We start from the raw sequence: 17,903 nt of genomic DNA on the forward strand, positions 1-17,903 counted from the left end.
CACCAACTACCAGAAAAGCTGCCTGGTATCAGCACCTGTGTCTGGGAAAGAAAGAAAGAACAGGGTAGTGCCATTGGACCTATGATCAGGAGAACCCCCAAAGAGCCAGCGGAGCCTCACAGGGCTGTGAGCAGAGCGGCAGGGGGATGGCAGCTGAAACTGTGGGGGGGTTCTGCCCCCCAGGAGCAGGTGAGAGCAAGGACAGTGGTAGGATGGTCTGGAGGGACAGGAACAGTCTTAGCCTCTGCCTCCAAAACCCTCCGGGTTCCCTTTTCAGATGAGGAGACACCAAGCAGGCAGTGCTAGGATAGAATCAGAACTGACCAAGCGAGGGGCGCCTGGGGCGCTCAGTCGGTTAGGCGTCCAACTCTTGATTTCAGCTCAGGTCATGATCTCAGGGTCCTGAAAGTGAGCCCCAAGTCGGGCTCCACACTGGGCATGGAGTCTGCTTAAAATTCCCTCTCTCTCCCTCTCCCACACCCCTTCCCACCCCGCTCACATGCTCTCTCTCTCTAAAAAAACAAAAACAAGAACAAACAAAAACAAAACAAAACAAAAACTGACCAGGACAGGGACAAGGCAGAAGAAGGAAAGGGAAGGTCTACACTAGACTGGAGTAGGGGCGGAGGGGACACAACATAGAAATCTCAGAAAGTAAGCCTCCATCCTCATGACAACAATGAAAGATGGAGCTCTGGGAAGACAGACAGGCTTACCTGAACCCTTCTCGCTCAAGTCCAAGAAAACAAATTTCACATGCAGAAAAGTATTGAGGACAAATATGGTGGGAAAAAGAAAATAAGGAGCATGAATGATTGCTAAGACCACAGAACAAGGGACAAAATGGTATTGCATGCCTCAGGTTTGCCAAACAAATCAAACCTGAGGCTGGTCCACACCGTGGATCCAGCTGCAAAATCTGCAGGAAATGCAGGAGACAGAGCAGCAGGGTTAACTATACCATGAGTGTGCCTGCCAAATTCAGGCCATGAGGTTAAAGGGCCCAAATTCTTTGAGTGAGCTCCTGGAGCTGTTATAACAAACGACCACAAACGAGGAGGCTTAAAACAACAGAAATTCTTTCTCTCCCAGTTCTGGAGGCCAGAACTCTGAAATCAAGATGGCGGCAGGGTTGTTTCCTTCTGGAGGCTCCTGAGGGAGAATCTGCTCCATGCCCCTCTCCCAGCTTCCAGTGACTACAGGCAATCCTTGGCGTGCCTTGGTTTAGGGACACATCACTTCATTCTCTGCCTCTGCTCCCATTATCTCCTCTATGTTTCTCTTCTTCTCTTCTCTTATAAAATAACTGACATTGGATTCAGGGCTCATCCTAATCCAAGGTCATCTCATCTTGAGATCCTTACCTTAATCATTCTGCAAAGACCATTTTTCTAAATAAGGTCAAAATCAAAGGTCCCAGTGGGCATATCTTGTGGGAGGGGCCACCATTCAACCCACTCCATGCTTCGAGATTAATTGTAAGGAAAATAAAAGGATGAGTGAGGAACCATAGATTAAAAGAGACTTAAAAGGCATATCAACATTTTCTTTAAATGGGCAAAATGAAACTATCGTTTCTAAAGATGCATATTTGGGTGATGAAACTTCAAAAAAAAAAATTACAGGGAAGTGAAGACTAAAAATATCGGGCTGATGGTTAACTTTTGGTAGGAGGCCAGGGACTGTGATCAGGATGGAGCATGACGAAAGGTACTTCAGGTCGATGTTAGGTAGTTGCCTAAGAAGCCAGTTTATAGGGCAGAGATTGCTAGGTCATGGATGGACGCCTGCGGATGTTTCTCCAAGTGTGTCCTGTGGACTGCCTGCATCACAATTACCCTGTTTATAATAAGGCACATTCCTGAACTCCAATCAGAGATGCAGATTCAGTGGAAGTGTTTGAGAGCCATGCACTGTGCCAGAAGTTCATCCTAGATTTATTTAAAAACACCAGGGACAGCTGGGTGGCTCCGTCCATTAAGCATCTGACTCTTGGTTTCACCTCAGGTCATGACCCCCTGGTTGTGGGGTTAAGCCCAGAGTCGGGCTCTGCACTCAGGGCAGAATTTGCTTCTGATTCTTTCTCCCTCTTCCTCTGCCCCTCCCACTCCCATTCCCACTCTCTCTGTCTCTCCAATGAATAAATAAAATCTTAAATAAATAAATAATAAAAACACAAGAGCTCTATCCAAACAGTACCTTCCTGGACAAAGAGCTGAAGACAAGAAACTCTACTTGGGTATCTAAACCACAATCTGTAATAACTATAATGGTCAATTTTCTAGGATAAGCACCTAGAAATTTCATTATTAGTGTGTGATGTGGTAATGGCTTAAGGACATGCTCTTCCTAACCAGGAAGATAAAACAGAGAATGTTATTTCAATGTGGGCAACTAACTGAATTGCACTACAAAAGCCTTAAATTCTTAAACCAGTCTTCTCCAGACCCTCACATTTTAAAGCTATATACTCTAAATCCAGTGTGCCAACCGGATTTGGCTGAACTGAAATTAGAGGCACAATTTAAACTTTCGTTCTTCCAAAGACTTTCTGGGCTTATGAGCAGTTTCTTTAGTGTCCTGAGCCTACGATTTCTCTATCTGAAGATTTAATATTGAATTGCCACAAAACTGCTTATGGGTACTGTTTCTTAGGAATTATTTATATTTGTCTGATGGATGTTGGCAAAATTTTATTTTGAAATTGAAAATGAAGACTTTTAGAGAAGATTACAATATCCAGCTTTATATACATATATATATATATATATATATATATGCATGTATATATATATATATATATAGTACGTGTGTGTGTGTGTGTGTGTGTGTGTGTGTGTGTACATGCGTGAATAGGAATTCTGAGCTTATTATGTTAACTGGCAGGATAAGAAGGGGCAGGAGGATGAGAAACACCCATCGAGGCATTTAGGCACAGGAGTGGCAACTCCAGCTGGAGCTAGAATAGGAAATAATGCGAAGTCCAAAGTCATACAGCGGACTCTGGCTCTCAGTCTTTAGTGCTTGAAGAAATTAACCTGCAGGGACTTGTTAAATAAAATGCTTGGGCCCTGCCTCAAAGGATTCCGGCTCGTTAGGACTGGGGAGAGCTCAGGAATCTGCATTTTTACAAACTCCTTAGGTAAGTCTGCAACAAGTCATACTTTGAAAAGTCTTCAACAGGGCCTCTAGCCTGGGCTGACAATCAGTGTCATTGGCGTCCAGCAAGGAATGGTCTCTTGGCAACCGCACAAAACCGGTGAGTAGAAGCGGAGAGGTTTGAGATTCAGGTAGGCAGGCCAGCAGACTGAATTAGTCCCCCAGGTCTGCCATAATAAATTACCGCAAACTGGGTAGCTCAAAACAACGGAAATTTATTCTATCGCAGGTCTAGAAGCCAGAAGTCCTAGATCTAGGTGTTGGCAGGGCTCTGCTCCCTCCAGAGGCTTTATGGAAGATTCTACTCCATGCCTCTTCTAGCTTCTGGTGGCTGTTGGCATTTCTTGACTTTCAGCTGCTCATTCCAACCCCTGCCTCCATCTTCAACAAAGCCTCTCCTCTGTGTCCTTCCTCTGGGTGTCTAAGGATATTTGTCATTGAATTTAGCTCACCTAGGTAAGTCAGAAGGATCTTATCTTGAGATCCTTGACTTAATTACATCTGCAAAGATCCTTTTTCCAAATAAGTTCACACTATAGGTTCTAGGGATAGGATAAGGACATGTTTTTTTGAGGGGCCACCACTCAAACTAACTATACAAGCCCATTTTGTAACAACTAGCTGCCTGGGCCACTGTCAAAGCAAGAGAAAGGAGGTGGTGGTTGGCAAGAGCTATCTGGCTCAAGTGCTAGATCAGTCTAACCTTTAAGGGAATGACAGGAAGGCTCAGAGTCAGGAAGCAGCCAGGAGCCACTAACCCATTAGATGGGAGTGGATGAGCAGCAGCGAGGACTTTATTACCCTGAACTTCTGAGTCAGTTTTCTAGAATCCCTACTAACCAGGACATCACTGTGCTCCTACTCTGGGACAAAGCTAAGCTGCCACAGCAAGTGGACATCCACGGGCAATTGGGAAGATTTGAGGCTGGGAGTCAGATTGGACTACATAGAGCTACAAAGCACAATCACACAAATAAATAGAATCATAAATAGCTACCGCTTATTGAGCACCTGCTATGCTATATGCCTGGCACTTTCCATTTATTATTGCCTCTTTTCATCATGACCTTGTAATATGGGCATTGCAATATGACTTCCCACTGAACATATGAGAAAACAGGCTTTTAAAGATTAAAGTTATATAACTAGCAAGTGGCTCCAAAACCCATTATCTTTCTAGTAAAACATGCTGCCTCTCCACAAATCAATAGCCTACCTCAAATTTTAGCATCTTATTTTCTGTCACAAGACATAAAATGTCAAAACATTTGTTTTCTACCAAATACCCTACATTGAAAATATAACTTGGCTAAAGTAGAATAAGAATGTGACTGTCATATTCATCTTAATGTAAATCACTTGCAGGGAGATCTAGCCAGGATTTTGTACACAGTTCCAAATCCTGGGCTTGTCTCTAGTCTTAAAAATGCAGGTCTCTCACGACTTGGGCACAACCCTCACTGCCACCACCAAAACCATGCTGCCAGTGATGTTCTACAGGTGGTAATATCCAAGGAGTTAACCGAACGAGGGTTCTCAGTAGTGACCCACGGTGGAAAGCAGCATCGATGGAACAAGATCAAAGAAACTGCTTATACAGTATGCCTCTAGTCCAACAAGAATTGATGCCCTCCGAATACCACCTAATCTGCCCTAAAGAGAGTGTCAGTTTTATGATAGAGTGTTTGGGGACTAGGCCATGCGTCCCCAACCAGCTTGCATGCAAGACCAAAACATTCCTGAGCCTGGTGCCAGGTTTAACAGTACTTTTAGCTCGTCCTGTTTCAGACTAGGTTAACAGGACTGAACTATTAGGGAGTCCGAGCCTCAACTGACATATCTGGCCGGGCCTTTCATAATACTGAGTATACGAATTTTTTGGAAATTATTATTAAAAATAACAATAATAGCAAAGTTTTGCAGCAGGGCATGAAGAATCGCAAGCCTCATCACTCCATGAACACCCGCTTAGCGGCTATTTTGTACAATTCTCGGTGACCGGAATTGTAAATGACGACTGACACGTACACCTTTCCCCACATTCCTTTTCCTGTTCAGTCTCACAGAAGCGATCAATTTTTTTAAGACCCATGAACAGAGTTACATCAATACAGAAGTCGATTTGACAATAATTTAATAGACTTCTGGTGACAATTTCTGGTTTACTAAAAAAAAAAAAAAAGTTTAAAATGTTTTGGAATGAATCTGGATCGTCGCGTTTGCTTTCAGTCGGAGAACTTGGTAGGAAACCGAGACTGAAAAGCGCTGGTTCCTGGGCGTGAAGCGTTTGCTGGGAGCAAGACGTCATCGTGGGAAGCGTGTACTCCTTCGGATTACTGTTTGGTGGATTAGAAACCCGCAGATCAGTCCTAAATCAGCCCAGATTAACTGCCCTGGGTGCTTCTGGCCAGTGTGTGTGTGTGTGGGGGGGGGGTCCGCTGGACTCAAACCAATACTCGTGGTGAGCTTTCGCCCCAAACGTTCCAGAGTTCATTTTTACTTAAACCCCATCCAGGCTAATAATGAAGCTACCAGGAATGATCTGGAAGGCTAACTAAAGTGGTGCCCGCAATCACGTCAGTCGAACCTTCTGCCCCCACGATCCCGTCTGCCCACATGCTTCTGTCTATCAGCCTGGGCCTCCGGATCAGCTCTCGCCGCGGCATTGGTTGGATTTCAGGATAAGAGAAACCCACGATTTAAAGGGCTCAGGTCCCACCTGCCAGGCATCGTCCGTATGGTCCATCTTGCCTTTGGAGCACATGTGGGAGAATCTCCGGCTCGTGTACCTCTATTACACTGACTGGCCAAAGGAAAGTGAATTCCCGCAAGTGTCCCCTTGGTCACCTTGACAATTTCTAAAAGCGAAACTCGCACTCCAGACTAGATCGACACTGAGTCCGCCGGCGCTGAGCGCCTGCCCAGGTCAGCAGCCCCCGCCCGGCGTGCGGGCGGGGACCGGGCGGAGCTTGGACAAGGCGTGGTTTTCCGTGGGAGAGAAGGAAAGGCTTTGCCCCACCTCTTAAGAACCCTGCTCTCCCTCAGCCAATCAAGGAGACCTATGCAAATAGAGCCCCCTGTCGCCCCGGTAACCATGATGCACGGTAGCCAATGGAAACCAGCAAGTCGCGGCCCTGCGCCACGATTGGGACTTAAGTAAGGAGGCAGAGGCCCAATGGGCTGTGGGAACGGTCCTCGGCGGGTTGAAGGGCGGGGATATGCAAATATGGTTTGAAAAGCCGGCGGGAAATCTGAGTTTCGCGGGAGGACCTTGGCGCGTAAACCGTATCCCTTCATTCATTGTCAGCAGCAGCTTCCTGGAGCCATTTTTCAGCTGCCGGCCGCAGCACCCGGGCTGCCGCCGCCGCCTCGCAATCCGTTGCATCGGCCGCCCCCGACGCCTCCATCCCCCCTCGGGGCCCGATATCCGTGCGGCCGGGACCCTCCTCTCTCCAGAGCCCCGATTATTTTTGGCCCCCGGGGCCCGTGCGGTGCGGAAAAATAAAAAAGAAAAGAGAGAGAAGGGGCTCGGAAGCGCCGGGCGGGGAGGAGAGAAGGAGAGACTTGGAAACTCCGACTGCAAATAATAAAGAAATTGAAAACAATACATTAAAATACCATAGCAATAAAAAGAGCAGGAGCGAGAGATGAGAAAGGGGATCCAGCCCGCCCTGGAGCAGTACCTGGTGACCGCCGGGGGTGGGGAGGGGGCGGCTGTCGCCGCCGCCGCTGCAGCCTCCATGGACAAAAGGGCACTGCTAGCCAGCCCCGGCTTCCCCGCCGCCGCCGCCGCCGCCGCCGCCGCCGCCGCTGCAGCCCCGGGCGCGTACATCCAGATCCTCACCACGAACACTTCCACCACCTCCTGTTCCTCCTCCCTCCAAAGCGGCGCCGTCGCCGCCGGCCCCCTCCTCCCCAGTGCCCCCGGCGCGGAGCAGACCGCCGGCAGCCTCCTCTACACCACGCCGCACGGACCCTCCAGCAGAGCCGGGCTGCTGCAGCAGCCACCAGCGCTGGGACGCGGCGGCAGCGGCGGCGGCGGCGGCCCTCCGGTAATGCCCTCCCGTTCCCACCGTCCCCAGCCCGGGCGGGAGGTGGGCTCGCACCGCGCGGGGTGGTGGGCGCGCTGAGGGCCGCCCCGGGACAGCGCGGGGCCGAGCGTCGTGGGCCTCGGCAGCTGCCCCTCCGACTGGGCTTTATTGTTAGACTTGTGCACTCCCCCTCACGCCCCTGCGCCCGGAGGGTCGGGGGGCTCCGCCAGGCGCGCGGGGCAGCGGGGCTTGCCTTGGCGCGGACCACTTCAAACACTCTGAAACTTTTCGCGGCCCCCCCTTCTTTTCCTGCACTTTCCCCTACCCCCACCCTCCCCTCCCCTTCAACTCGAAGCTTCCTCTTTCTCGGGCGTAGGAAGGGGTCACGCCCCGGATGGAGAAGGGGGTGGGGGAGGGAGTAGTGAACTGGGGAGTGGGGGACTCTGGGGGCTGGAAACCGGGGGGGGCCTGTTGGGGTGATCACCCCCCGCCGGCCTCGGAGGCCTGTTGGCTGCCGGGGGTCCCTAAGGCGTGCTCGGGGCGCAGGGGCTCTGCCATGCCGCGCTTGACACATTTTGGGATCTGTAACTCCCGGCAACAAAGGGGCCAGGGGAGGCGGAGAGAGGTGGCGGGGAAGGTGGGGCTGGAAGCCGGGTGCGAGCTGGGGCGTGGGCTGTCCGGGGGTGAGGGACTCGCGGGCAGGCGCCCCGGCCTGGGCGCATCCCGGCGGCGGCAGCGGCGGCGCCCGCGTGGCCTGAGCGCCCGGGCCTTTCTCGCCGGGCCCCGGGCCTGCCCTTGACCCGCCTCTCCCCTTGCCCCTTCCTTCCCCGCCCTGTCCCCCTCCCCGCCCCCCGGCGACGGAGGGCGGGGGCAGCCGTGTTCCCGTCCCGCCGCCTGGGTCTGTCCCTCTCCCCGGGACCCGCCGGTGACGTTTCGCACACGTGCGCGGAGGACGCGCCTGTGACTGGGGAGGAGGCGGCGGCGGGAGGGGGCGCTGGAGGGGGAGAGGGGGGCACCCACTTCCTCCTGCTCGCCGGCTCCCTGGCCTGGGACGGTCCCGGCGCCCTCGCACCCGCCCCCGGCACGGCCACCCTCCCTCTGCTCTCCCTAACCCCCCCCCCCACCACGGGCGCCCGCCCTCGCCCGGCGCCGCCGGTCTGTTCGGCCCTCCGGGCCCCCTCTCCAGCCGGCCCCCCCACCTCCCCCGGAGCCAGGCTGGTTTCGGAAATGCCCTTACAGCAGCAGGTTAGTGACCGGGACGGCTCGGGGGCTGCCGCCGCCGCGGGGGCACCGGATTCTGTTGGGGGCTGAAGCCGTGGGGGTAGGCGGTTGAGCGGGGTTTTGGAGTGGGAACGGGGGGTTGGGTGCTTGAGGGAAATGAGTAAGCAAGAAAAATCTAACTAAGTAAATGCCCCGGCCTCCGGTTCTACGAACCTCGGGCCGGGAGTGTCCGCCCCAGGGGGTGGGTATGGTGTTTACGTGTATTTTTTTTCTAGGGGGCCGATGGATGGGCGATCGGAAAGCGGAGGGGGGGCTTCTCGCCAATGGCCGAGTTGAGCTCTGTTTTCTGTCTTCCTTCCCTTGTGCTGGAGGGGGAGGGGGGCGGGTCAGAGGGTAGGGTGTCTGTAGGATTCCCAGGCCACCCGCCACCCCCTCCCTTTGTCCCTGTAATTTATAAAGCGCCTTTGAGAGATGATTTAGGTCAGTATGCGGCTTCTCTTTTTGTCGATACTAGAAAGAAGTGTGGCCCGGAGGTCTCTCCCCTTTCTCCTTTTCTCTCCTTCATTCCCTTCCTCCATGGCTCCTGTCTTCACCCTCGTGGTGAGGGTTGGCCCCCACGAGGTTAGAAACGAACGCGAGACAGCTATGGTTGTTGATAATACCAGTCGTTGACCTCACCTTGTCTCAGTTCCAAATGGGTGTATTTTTTGGAGAATCAAGATTTTGCAGGGCTCTTTAAGAAAGTCAGCACCTACGCAGCACTTTGGGAAATGAGATGGGTTTTGGAATAATGAAGATTTTTTTTATTCCCTTACTCTTTCCAATTTCTCCCATGGTTGGATCTTCACTGCTTTCCGGCCCCAGAGATACTTGCTGAGGATGTGTGATACAGTCTCATATAGTCTCAAAGAAGCTCATCGTTTTTAGTGACAAGGGTCTGCCAGCAGGGGGGAGATAGAGTACAGTACCTACTTACACATACTGTATCCAGGATGCTGGATCTCAGGCACAAGAATATTCCATGCTTTTAGCATTAAATACTGTTAACTTCATCTGACCTGAACATGTTTAGAATATTTTTTAAGCATATTGGCCCCTTACATAGTTCTCTTACTGTATCAGAAACCTAATCTGAAACAACCACCTATTGACATAATTCTTGGATTGGATTCAGATTTATGGGAGAGTAGTTTTGATAATGGGAAATTATGAGACCACCAGATTGCTGGGGTTTTTTTGGGTTTTTGTTTTGTTTTGTTTTGTTTTTTTTTTTTGAATCTTAGCCTGCTTGTCGAGCCTCCAAAACTGTCTAGCCAAACTTAGATGTAGTTCATTGTGTTTAAAGTATAAAAATTACCCTGTCTTCCAAGTTATGTCAAAACTTTATCTTTCTTTCCATGAAATTATTCCAAAATCATGAGCATTGAAGATAAAGTTTGATTTTCTCACCAAATTATATTAAACTTCTATTTAAGCCTTGAAATTTTGTTCATCTTCTTCCACTAAGGCAGAAGATGGCTTGGGGACAGCTAAGTGATTGGCTGAGCAGAGTAACCATTTAAACACTTTGTGTCCAAGAAGAGGTTGAGAACTCTGTTCTGGTGGCCAGATTTGCAGACCCACCTGGTTCCAGTTCTCAAGAACATCTAACAACTTTTTACAGGAAGAGATCCTCAACCTTTTTTTAATGGGAGAAAATATATGAGTACTATTTTACTAGCTATATTGCTGCTGTCATTTACAAGTTTTATGATCTTAGGCAAATAACTTAATTTCTCAAAAGCTTCCCTCTTCTGTAAAATAGGAACAATAGCAGGGTTAAGGTTAAGGTTCTCTTTCTTTTTAAGAGTTCGATATGATAATGCATGTAAAACTCTTCACACAGTGCCAGGCAAATAGTAGATATCCAACAAAATTAACATTCGGAAATGTTATTTCTTTTATAACTTAGAGAAATAGTGTTAAGACTTTGTGCACACTGCCTTGTTTATTTACCTATGAGAGTAAAAGGGTTAAAGGTTTTCTAAGGTGATATGTAATTAATGATACCGAATTAATTTGGGTTTTTAAATCCACAGAACGTGGCTCTTTCAGCAATGGGTAAAATAGGGACATGTCCCTATTTTAGTCCTAGGACTATAGTCCCAGGACTATATAGAGATTGGTGTCGAACTGCCTGTACATGATCTTGTGCCCTGAGTGGTGATAAATTTAGATCAACTCATCCTCACTTTTTCACCTGGGCTCTACCTCTCCCGTGACTCCATGGACCTGCTCCCTTCAGGGTGCCGTCTGTGCTTCCTGGCTCTCAATTGTCAGCAAGGCAGAGGCATGCTCTAGGTAAATTCATTTTCAACTGGTGGACTCTTGGAAATGGAAGAGCTGTAGAGGCCCAGAAGTGCTATTTTCTGAAGCAGAAAGGGCTTCATCATTTTCTGCCTCTTCTAAAAAAGAAGGTGAGATTTATTTCATTCTCCTCCTAGAAAATTTGGGATCTATTAACAGGAGAGACAGTGGCCTTTCACATCTGATTTCATTTAATCCAGTCACAGCAGCCTCCTCATTATACTTTGGGAAAGAACCCACAGTGCTCGAAATTTCGGTGTGAGAATGGAGGAGCCATAGATGCTGTAGCTGGGTTTGTTGTTTCCTGTGCGAGTATAAAAGAAAAACGCCGGGTTCCTGTGGTTCTATACTCAATAATCTTGCTTCTGCTGAGATATATAGTTGATGCCAAGTTTAAACTAGGAGAGAATTTTTAGTCACTACATACCCCAAAATGGAAGTTTTAATATAATGCAGTGCCCAGACTCGGGCAGTACAAATAGCTCCTCTATAATCAGTACCCAGGGCGCCACTCTAATCATCCTCTCGAACAAAGCACCCTTAAATGTGGCGCTGCGAGTGGAGGAACCCAAGCTTGCGCACAGGAAAGGATTTTTTTTTTTTTCCTATAAGTCATCACCTTGTGTAATGCTTGGAAGAGTAGATTCTGAGATTAATGTTGTGCGGTGTAAAGCTAACTTGAAAACAGAAAATAATACTCAAAGCTTAGGCCTGAATAAACAGCAGCACCTGGAGATTTAAAGGCTGAGGGGGAGGGGAGGCGGGGAGTTGCTTTTATTCTCATTTCTCAGAGATCTCATGCAGTAGTTTTCTTTTTAACTCTTCTGTCTTGGGGCGCCTGGGGGGCTCAGTTGGTTGAGCGTCCCACTCTTGATCTCAGCTCAGGTCTTGATCTCAGGGTCATGAGTTCAAGCCCCGTATTGGGCTCCACGCTGGGCCGGGCTAGGAGCCTACTTGAAAAACAAAACAAAACCTCTTCTGTCTTGATTGCCTACCCAAAGATATACCACCCACACCTTCAGCCCTCTTTCCACAGGACTGGGACCCATTTGGCAAAGCTTCAGATATCCATCCTTAGTTTTCTGATTTCACAGGGTTTACCTGTCTTCCATTTGTCCAGTTTACAGCCACTTTGCCAGGCTCACCGGCTCCCATTCCTTTGTAACCACCTCCTTTCTTACTAACGTTTTTAAACCCAGGATGAGAGAAAGCCAGCCATTGACCTGTGCTCAGGATATCGAGTCCTGCCTCGATGCCCATGAAACCACTCCAAAGAGTGCAAGGCACAGAAGTAGATTCAATTCTTATCACGTTCTGTGTTTCAATTTGGTTTTTAGAGAGGGGAACTTTCCTGAATTCTTCGAGGTACTAATAAGCATGTGGTTTAATGCATATTCTCATGCTTGTTAGCAGCTTTAAAATAGTGTTTTAGGGACTGTATTTACAATTGCTAAGAAGCATTTTTTTCTACTAATCATTTTTCATGGGACTAAGAAGGGAAGATAAACTGGGAAAGCAGTAAATATAGGAAACCACTAATGGTATCTTCTTCTGCCTACTCTGATCCACTCTTTGGCTTCACAGAGTGACTTGGAAAATGTATCTTACGCAAAGAAAAGTTAGACAACAGAAGGCTCAGAAAAGCAACAACTGAGGTGAGGACAGGAAACCCGGGAGGGGGGTTCCTATAGAGGGGTAACGCACGTAGCATTGCTCCAGTAAGAAGGAAATTGGTTTATTTTCTGTTGTCATTTTTGCTTCAAACACTCCCCCCACCCCCATAAAGCAGTGTGTCTTTAGAACTCAAAGAATGTACAAGTCACAAGAATGCATTCTTAGTCTTCCCCGGACCTCAACTGGGGAGTTAGTCTTGTGGCCATGGTGGAGTATCACTTTGAGCAAGAGGAGATAAAGCCCACTGGGTGCCAGATGGTATCACAAAGCCCATGCACTTTGCTTTGCTGGAGAGAACCTGAGCAAAGCAGACCATTACTTAGATTGGTCAGCTAAAGCAGGGGTTTATGTCCACTGGAGGCCGATAGGGAGAATGAACAGCTGGTGGAATAGGGAAGAGATGAAGAAAAGTACAGGTGACCCTTGAACAGCACACACACACAACCAAAAATCTGAGTATAGCTTTTGACTCCCCCAAAAACTTAACTACCAACAGCCTACTGTTGAACCTTTCCTGATAACACAGTTAACACAGATTTTGCCTGTGTATTACATACAGTGTTAGAATAAAGTAAGCCTGAGGAAAGAAACTGTTAAGGTCACAAGGAAGAGAAAATACACTTCTAGTACTACAAAAAATAAATAAATAAAACCCCATAGAAGTGGACCCATGTACTTCAAACCTGTGTTGTTCAAGGGTCAACTATAAGTGACTTTGGCCCAACTGTCTGGGGCTATCTGTAGGGTCCAGGCAGTATTCTTATAACTCGACAGTCCCTAAGAAAAACGCTTTCGGTTAGCACGGGCAACAATCGATGGTTCCTGTGGTCTTCGTTCGACTCCTAACGTTGAGAGCTGTGAAGCAACAGTTATCCTCTGACCAGATCCCTTCATTTTGCAGGTGAAGAAATTCAGCCCCAGTGGAGTTCAGTTACTTGCCCAAGGTCACAAGCTAGCTCATGGCAAAGCCAGGACTGAAATTAGAGACTTGAATTCTTAGAGGAAGCTTCAGTCACCAAGAAAAGGTTAACTATGTCTCAGGTGCCCTATATGGGAAAAATCGGATGTATAGAGTCCATTTTAGGTTGCCTTCAGGAGGGGGTGACATTTTTTTTTTGACGTGCACATATGGAAGTATCCTTTGAACAGTTGGTCTTGGAGTAACAGCTCATTGTCAAATATTCAGAATAAGCGAGTGACTTAGATGTTCAATGAAAGGGAATTTTTCAAAATGGAAGGAATGACTGACTTATAAAAACGTGGCAGTGTTTTTAAAGCTTTGTTACAAGCTTATTCTCTGTGTATATGACATTTCGGATGCTTTTGTTAAAAGGGGAAACATACAGAGAAGAGAACCTAAGAGGACTTTTGAAACTTTTTTCAGTGCAGGGCACCAAATAGCTCCAGTGCTGGAAGTTTTGTCCGGGGCCATCCACGTCTGGAGTTACTGGACAGGTTTTCAGAGGTCCTTGCCGGGTCACACTGGGCTAGAGGCTCTTCCCGCAGGAAAGACTTCTGATCTGACCAAGTGGCTGGTCAGTTAACACTTTCAGAGGAAGTCACCATCCCCTAAAACCCAGAACGCATTTCATTAAAATGTCAGCTTTTACTGGTGGAACTGAGGAAGCTTAAAAATAGAACCACTTCAAGCCCTGGAGCCTAAAAGTGAAACCTAATCTGAGGTGGCTGTAGTTCATCCAGTTGTTAGGGGCTCGGATCTATGGCTTGTGTGTCGCCCACAGACCCGCAAGGGGCTGTGCGAAGCGCCGGCCTCTCGGCCAGGGAGCGCTCAGGAGCGTGAAGACCGGTTGTGCTTATCAGTGAAACTCGTGTTCCAGAAGATATTTTGGTAAACGGAGTCCGTCTTCCAGGCAGCGAGAAGCCGAGTGCCCTTTGGTCCTCCCGGCCAGCTCATGCCTGGCTACCCTGGAGAGCCTTTTGGCTCCTCTGGCATGCTCTAGTTTTCATGACCCCAGTGGTTGTGGCTCCGGACCCTGGGGTCACGGGAAGGGAGCTCAGAGCCCCGAGAGCTTGAGAGCTCACCCTCTCCTTTGCCCGCTGCCATTTCTGATGCTCCAAGGTTCTAGAGCTAGAAAACCAGAGCTGTAACCCTGTGGGCCCCAAGCCCCATCCCCTTTGAGTCCCGCTGGGTCTGGCAGGCCTTAGGAGAGAGGGAGGCCCGTGTGCCAAACGGCACCCTCACCTTGAATTCAGGCGACAAGGGAAGGGCAGCTGGGTATGAGGGTCAGATGATGGAGTCTAGAGCCAGGGCCCCTGGGTTCTTACTCTGGCTCCGCGCACCAGCTATATGACTTGGGGCTTAGCACGCCGAACCTCTTCGTCTCAGTTTCCTAACCAGTAGAATGGGAAGATCACAGTACCTCACCCCCGAACCCCCGGGGTTGGGGGGGGGGTTAGGAAGATTGCAGGAGTTCGTTCTTATTTGTAAAGTAAGTAGATGAGGCCTGGCACATGGGAGGGGTCATGAGAGTGTTGAGCAGATACCTGGCAGGACCGGGCTCCCCTTACAGGGCCATCTCTTGGGCTGTCCTTTGTGGCCTGTTTTCTTAACTAGCCCCGCCTTCATTTAAACCCAGTCACGCCTCCACAAAAGGTGGCGGCAGGGAGGAGGAGTGAGCAGGGGGCCGTTTTCTCCTGACCTGGTCATTAGGGTGTGTGTCTCTTGATAAGCCGCGCACTGACTTGGGAGAAGGAACAGAAGAATAAGCTGCTTATTATAATAGTCCTAGCAGTAGTAATCGCGTCGTGAGGAAAGGCTTTATTTCTGCGATTAAATGCGTTAATAAAGTTGCACTGTTAGCGTGATTTCACTTCTGCACAGTAAACTGTGGCTGAAGACTGAATGGCCGGAATCGGGGAGTCTGAGCACGCTGGGCCCCGGCTGGCGCAGAGGCCCCCGTCCATGGAGGGGGCGGGAGGGGAGGACTGCGCTGATCTCCAGAGTCGGGGAGCCTGCCTCCGGGCCTCCCTGGCCCCTTCACCCATCGCCTCTCCCTCCGCCTGGCTTCTAGAACGATGCCAGGATTGCAGCCTTCCCTGGCCGCTCTTGCGACTTACCAAATTAGCTACAACCTTTTCCGCGGCGTTCGAGGTCCGGTGAGATCTCGCCTTTCCCGTTCTGCCTCCCGTTCCTCCTGGCTGGGCTGCTGGCCGGGCACAGCACTTCAGACGGCTGCAGAGTTCCTTCTGACGCCTTCGTTTGCTCGTGGGTTCCCTTTCCTCCCGCTCCACCTCGCTTCTCTTGCTGCCCTCATTCCCACCGGCCCCGAGTCCGCCTCTTCGCCGCCTCATTACTGGCGTTCCTGCAGGCTCCAGGAAACCCGTCTGGGGTGGTTTCATCACGTACTGCCCACAGTGCCTTCTACACCATAAGACCCGGATATTCGAGAGGCGTTTTCATTCGATGTCTCCGGTGTGCTCGGCACCCTGGTTGGTCTGTCGGGGATGGAGAAGAAGTCGGAGGTGTGACCCGCCCTCTCTGGAGTTTACAGTCTGTTTGGGGAGACAGGCTTTAAACACAAGGTGATTTGGCGAGCAAGACTAAACAGGAGTCAGGAGGAAAACAAGACTCATCTAGTCCTCAGTGGTGCAGTGCTGACAAGAGGTGCTGGCTGGGCCAGGGGAGAGGGGAGCTCTCGGGACCATCAGTCTCGGAGCACACGAGGGTGCACATTTGAATTATCTGGGCACTTCCAAAAACATACCAAAAACTCGGGCCTCACCTGGTTTAATTAGAATCCTTGAGGGTGGCATCCAGACATGGGAATTTTTTTCTTTTTTTCAAAGTGTCCCAGATGATTTTGCTGTGCATTCGCAGCTGGAACCATGGAGCTAGATGGAGAAGGAAGATTGAGGAGATTGTTCATGGCTGGGGAAGCATCATGAGGCAAAAGGTAGGGAGAGGAATATAGGTCACAGAAGGAGAGACCAGTTGGACTGAAGTCAATATGGGGGAATAACAGAACCTAACATTGGATATGTTGGTAGAATTGGTCTAGAATAGGGCTTGGCCTTCCTGCGACGGTCAGGCAGGGAGTTAATCCTAAGTGATGTGGGGGGCTATGCTTGCTATCAAAGGGGGGCCGTGGGACCCAGCCCTAGGCAATGTCTGCCAGAGGGGAAGGCAGGCCCTGCGTGTTGCCATATCTTCAACCTTCTTAAAATGCCAGAATCTACCAGTTTTAAACTGTTGGCTCGATTAAATAGGAAAATGTGCAGGCCAAACAAAATAGGTCTCTAGGACAGATTTGGCTTAAGGGCTGCCACTCAGCAGTCTCTGGTCTATGGGATAATAATAGCTAATGTTTATTGAGTGCCCGAGTGTGTGGAGGGCGCTAAACTAAGTGCTTTACGCACATTAGCACATTATCCACATAACAACCTATGAAGTGGGTATTATCATCATGCTTGTTCTGCACAGGGAGAAACAGTGAGGGGTTAAGGGGCTGGCTCTGGTCCCTACTGATGAGTGGGGCCGCAGAAATGGAACCCGAAGGGCCTGGCTACAAAGTCTCCGCTCATTCCTGGCTTTTGTCCTCTGTGGTCTCTGACATAGTGTTCATTATATAGGAGAAACTCAAGATGCCTGTCAAAAAGGAATCACCCGGTGTTTTTCCAAGCTTCCCTGATAGTAAGAATTGCCTGTAGCCCTTGTCCCTCTACCCTCTTCAATTAGAGAGAAATACCAAGATCTTCTGATCTTCTGGGATGTGTGACAAACACCGGTGGCTGGAAGGAGTTGAGCACAGGCAAAGGTTCTGGAAGCTGGAACGGCCAGGCGAGGGCTGAAGCTACCTGCAGAACCCGTGCACTAGTGTTAGGCTCATCTCAGCTCCTTCCTCAGCCCAGAGGGACTAGCCCAGCAGACCCCGGAAACCTGGGCCAGGTGCGCTGGACCCCAAGCCCGCCCCTGTGGCTCCAACACCCGTATATCCAGGTCATTGCTAAGGCCGACCATCTGAAGGTGGGTTACCCAAAACCCAAAGTGAGCAAAACAAGAAGGGGCTCCCAAAGCACTGAGAACCTCGGCCCAGGAGGTCCAAGTGGGTGTGATTGCCGCATGCCGGGTACCCACACGGGCTGGGAGCATACCATATCGTATGACATGCTGGACATCGTGCCCTCAGAGGATTCACTTGACCCTGTAGTAGGAAGGCTTCTCATTCTGTTGGGTCTAGGCCTGCCTGGAACAGGTTACCACGTGAACTCAAAGCCAGGAAATTTCCCTGGGGAGGGAGCCAGGTCACACCATTTAGGGTATGGGCACCATGGATCTCATGAGTCTGGAAGCAGGATAGCAACAGTGACCATGTGAAAAGGCAGGATGGAAGTGAGGGAAAGGCTGAGAAAAGAGCTAAAAGGACTTCAGACTGCCCCCGTGCTTCGCTCCCGGGACCGTCGGGATGGGTGAGGCCAGGGGTGTTCTCCGTCACTGTGTGCGCTGTGGGGAGT

At 49.8% G+C, this 17,903-nt stretch overlaps 1 protein-coding gene across 3 annotated transcripts in view; it reads left to right on the plus strand.

The window, feature by feature from the left end:
- Window positions 1-8,207: 8,207 nt before the first annotated feature.
- E2F3 (E2F transcription factor 3) overlaps window positions 8,208-17,903 on the plus strand; it is a 72,970-nt gene continuing 63,274 nt past the window's right edge. For 2 of the 3 annotated variants that reach the window (XM_027602860.2, XM_027602861.2), the window contains exons 1-2: window positions 8,208-8,435; window positions 16,239-16,345. In XM_027602860.2, coding sequence (XP_027458661.1) covers window positions 16,247-16,345 — 99 coding nt within the window. In that variant the 5' untranslated portion in view covers window positions 8,208-8,435; window positions 16,239-16,246. The remainder of the gene's footprint in view (window positions 8,436-16,238; window positions 16,346-17,903) is intronic. The other variant, XM_027602862.2, reaches the window with a different exon arrangement.

The sequence above is a fragment of the Zalophus californianus genome, chromosome 7 (assembly GCF_009762305.2).
Source record: "Zalophus californianus isolate mZalCal1 chromosome 7, mZalCal1.pri.v2, whole genome shotgun sequence".
Lineage (NCBI taxonomy): Eukaryota > Metazoa > Chordata > Mammalia > Carnivora > Otariidae > Zalophus > Zalophus californianus.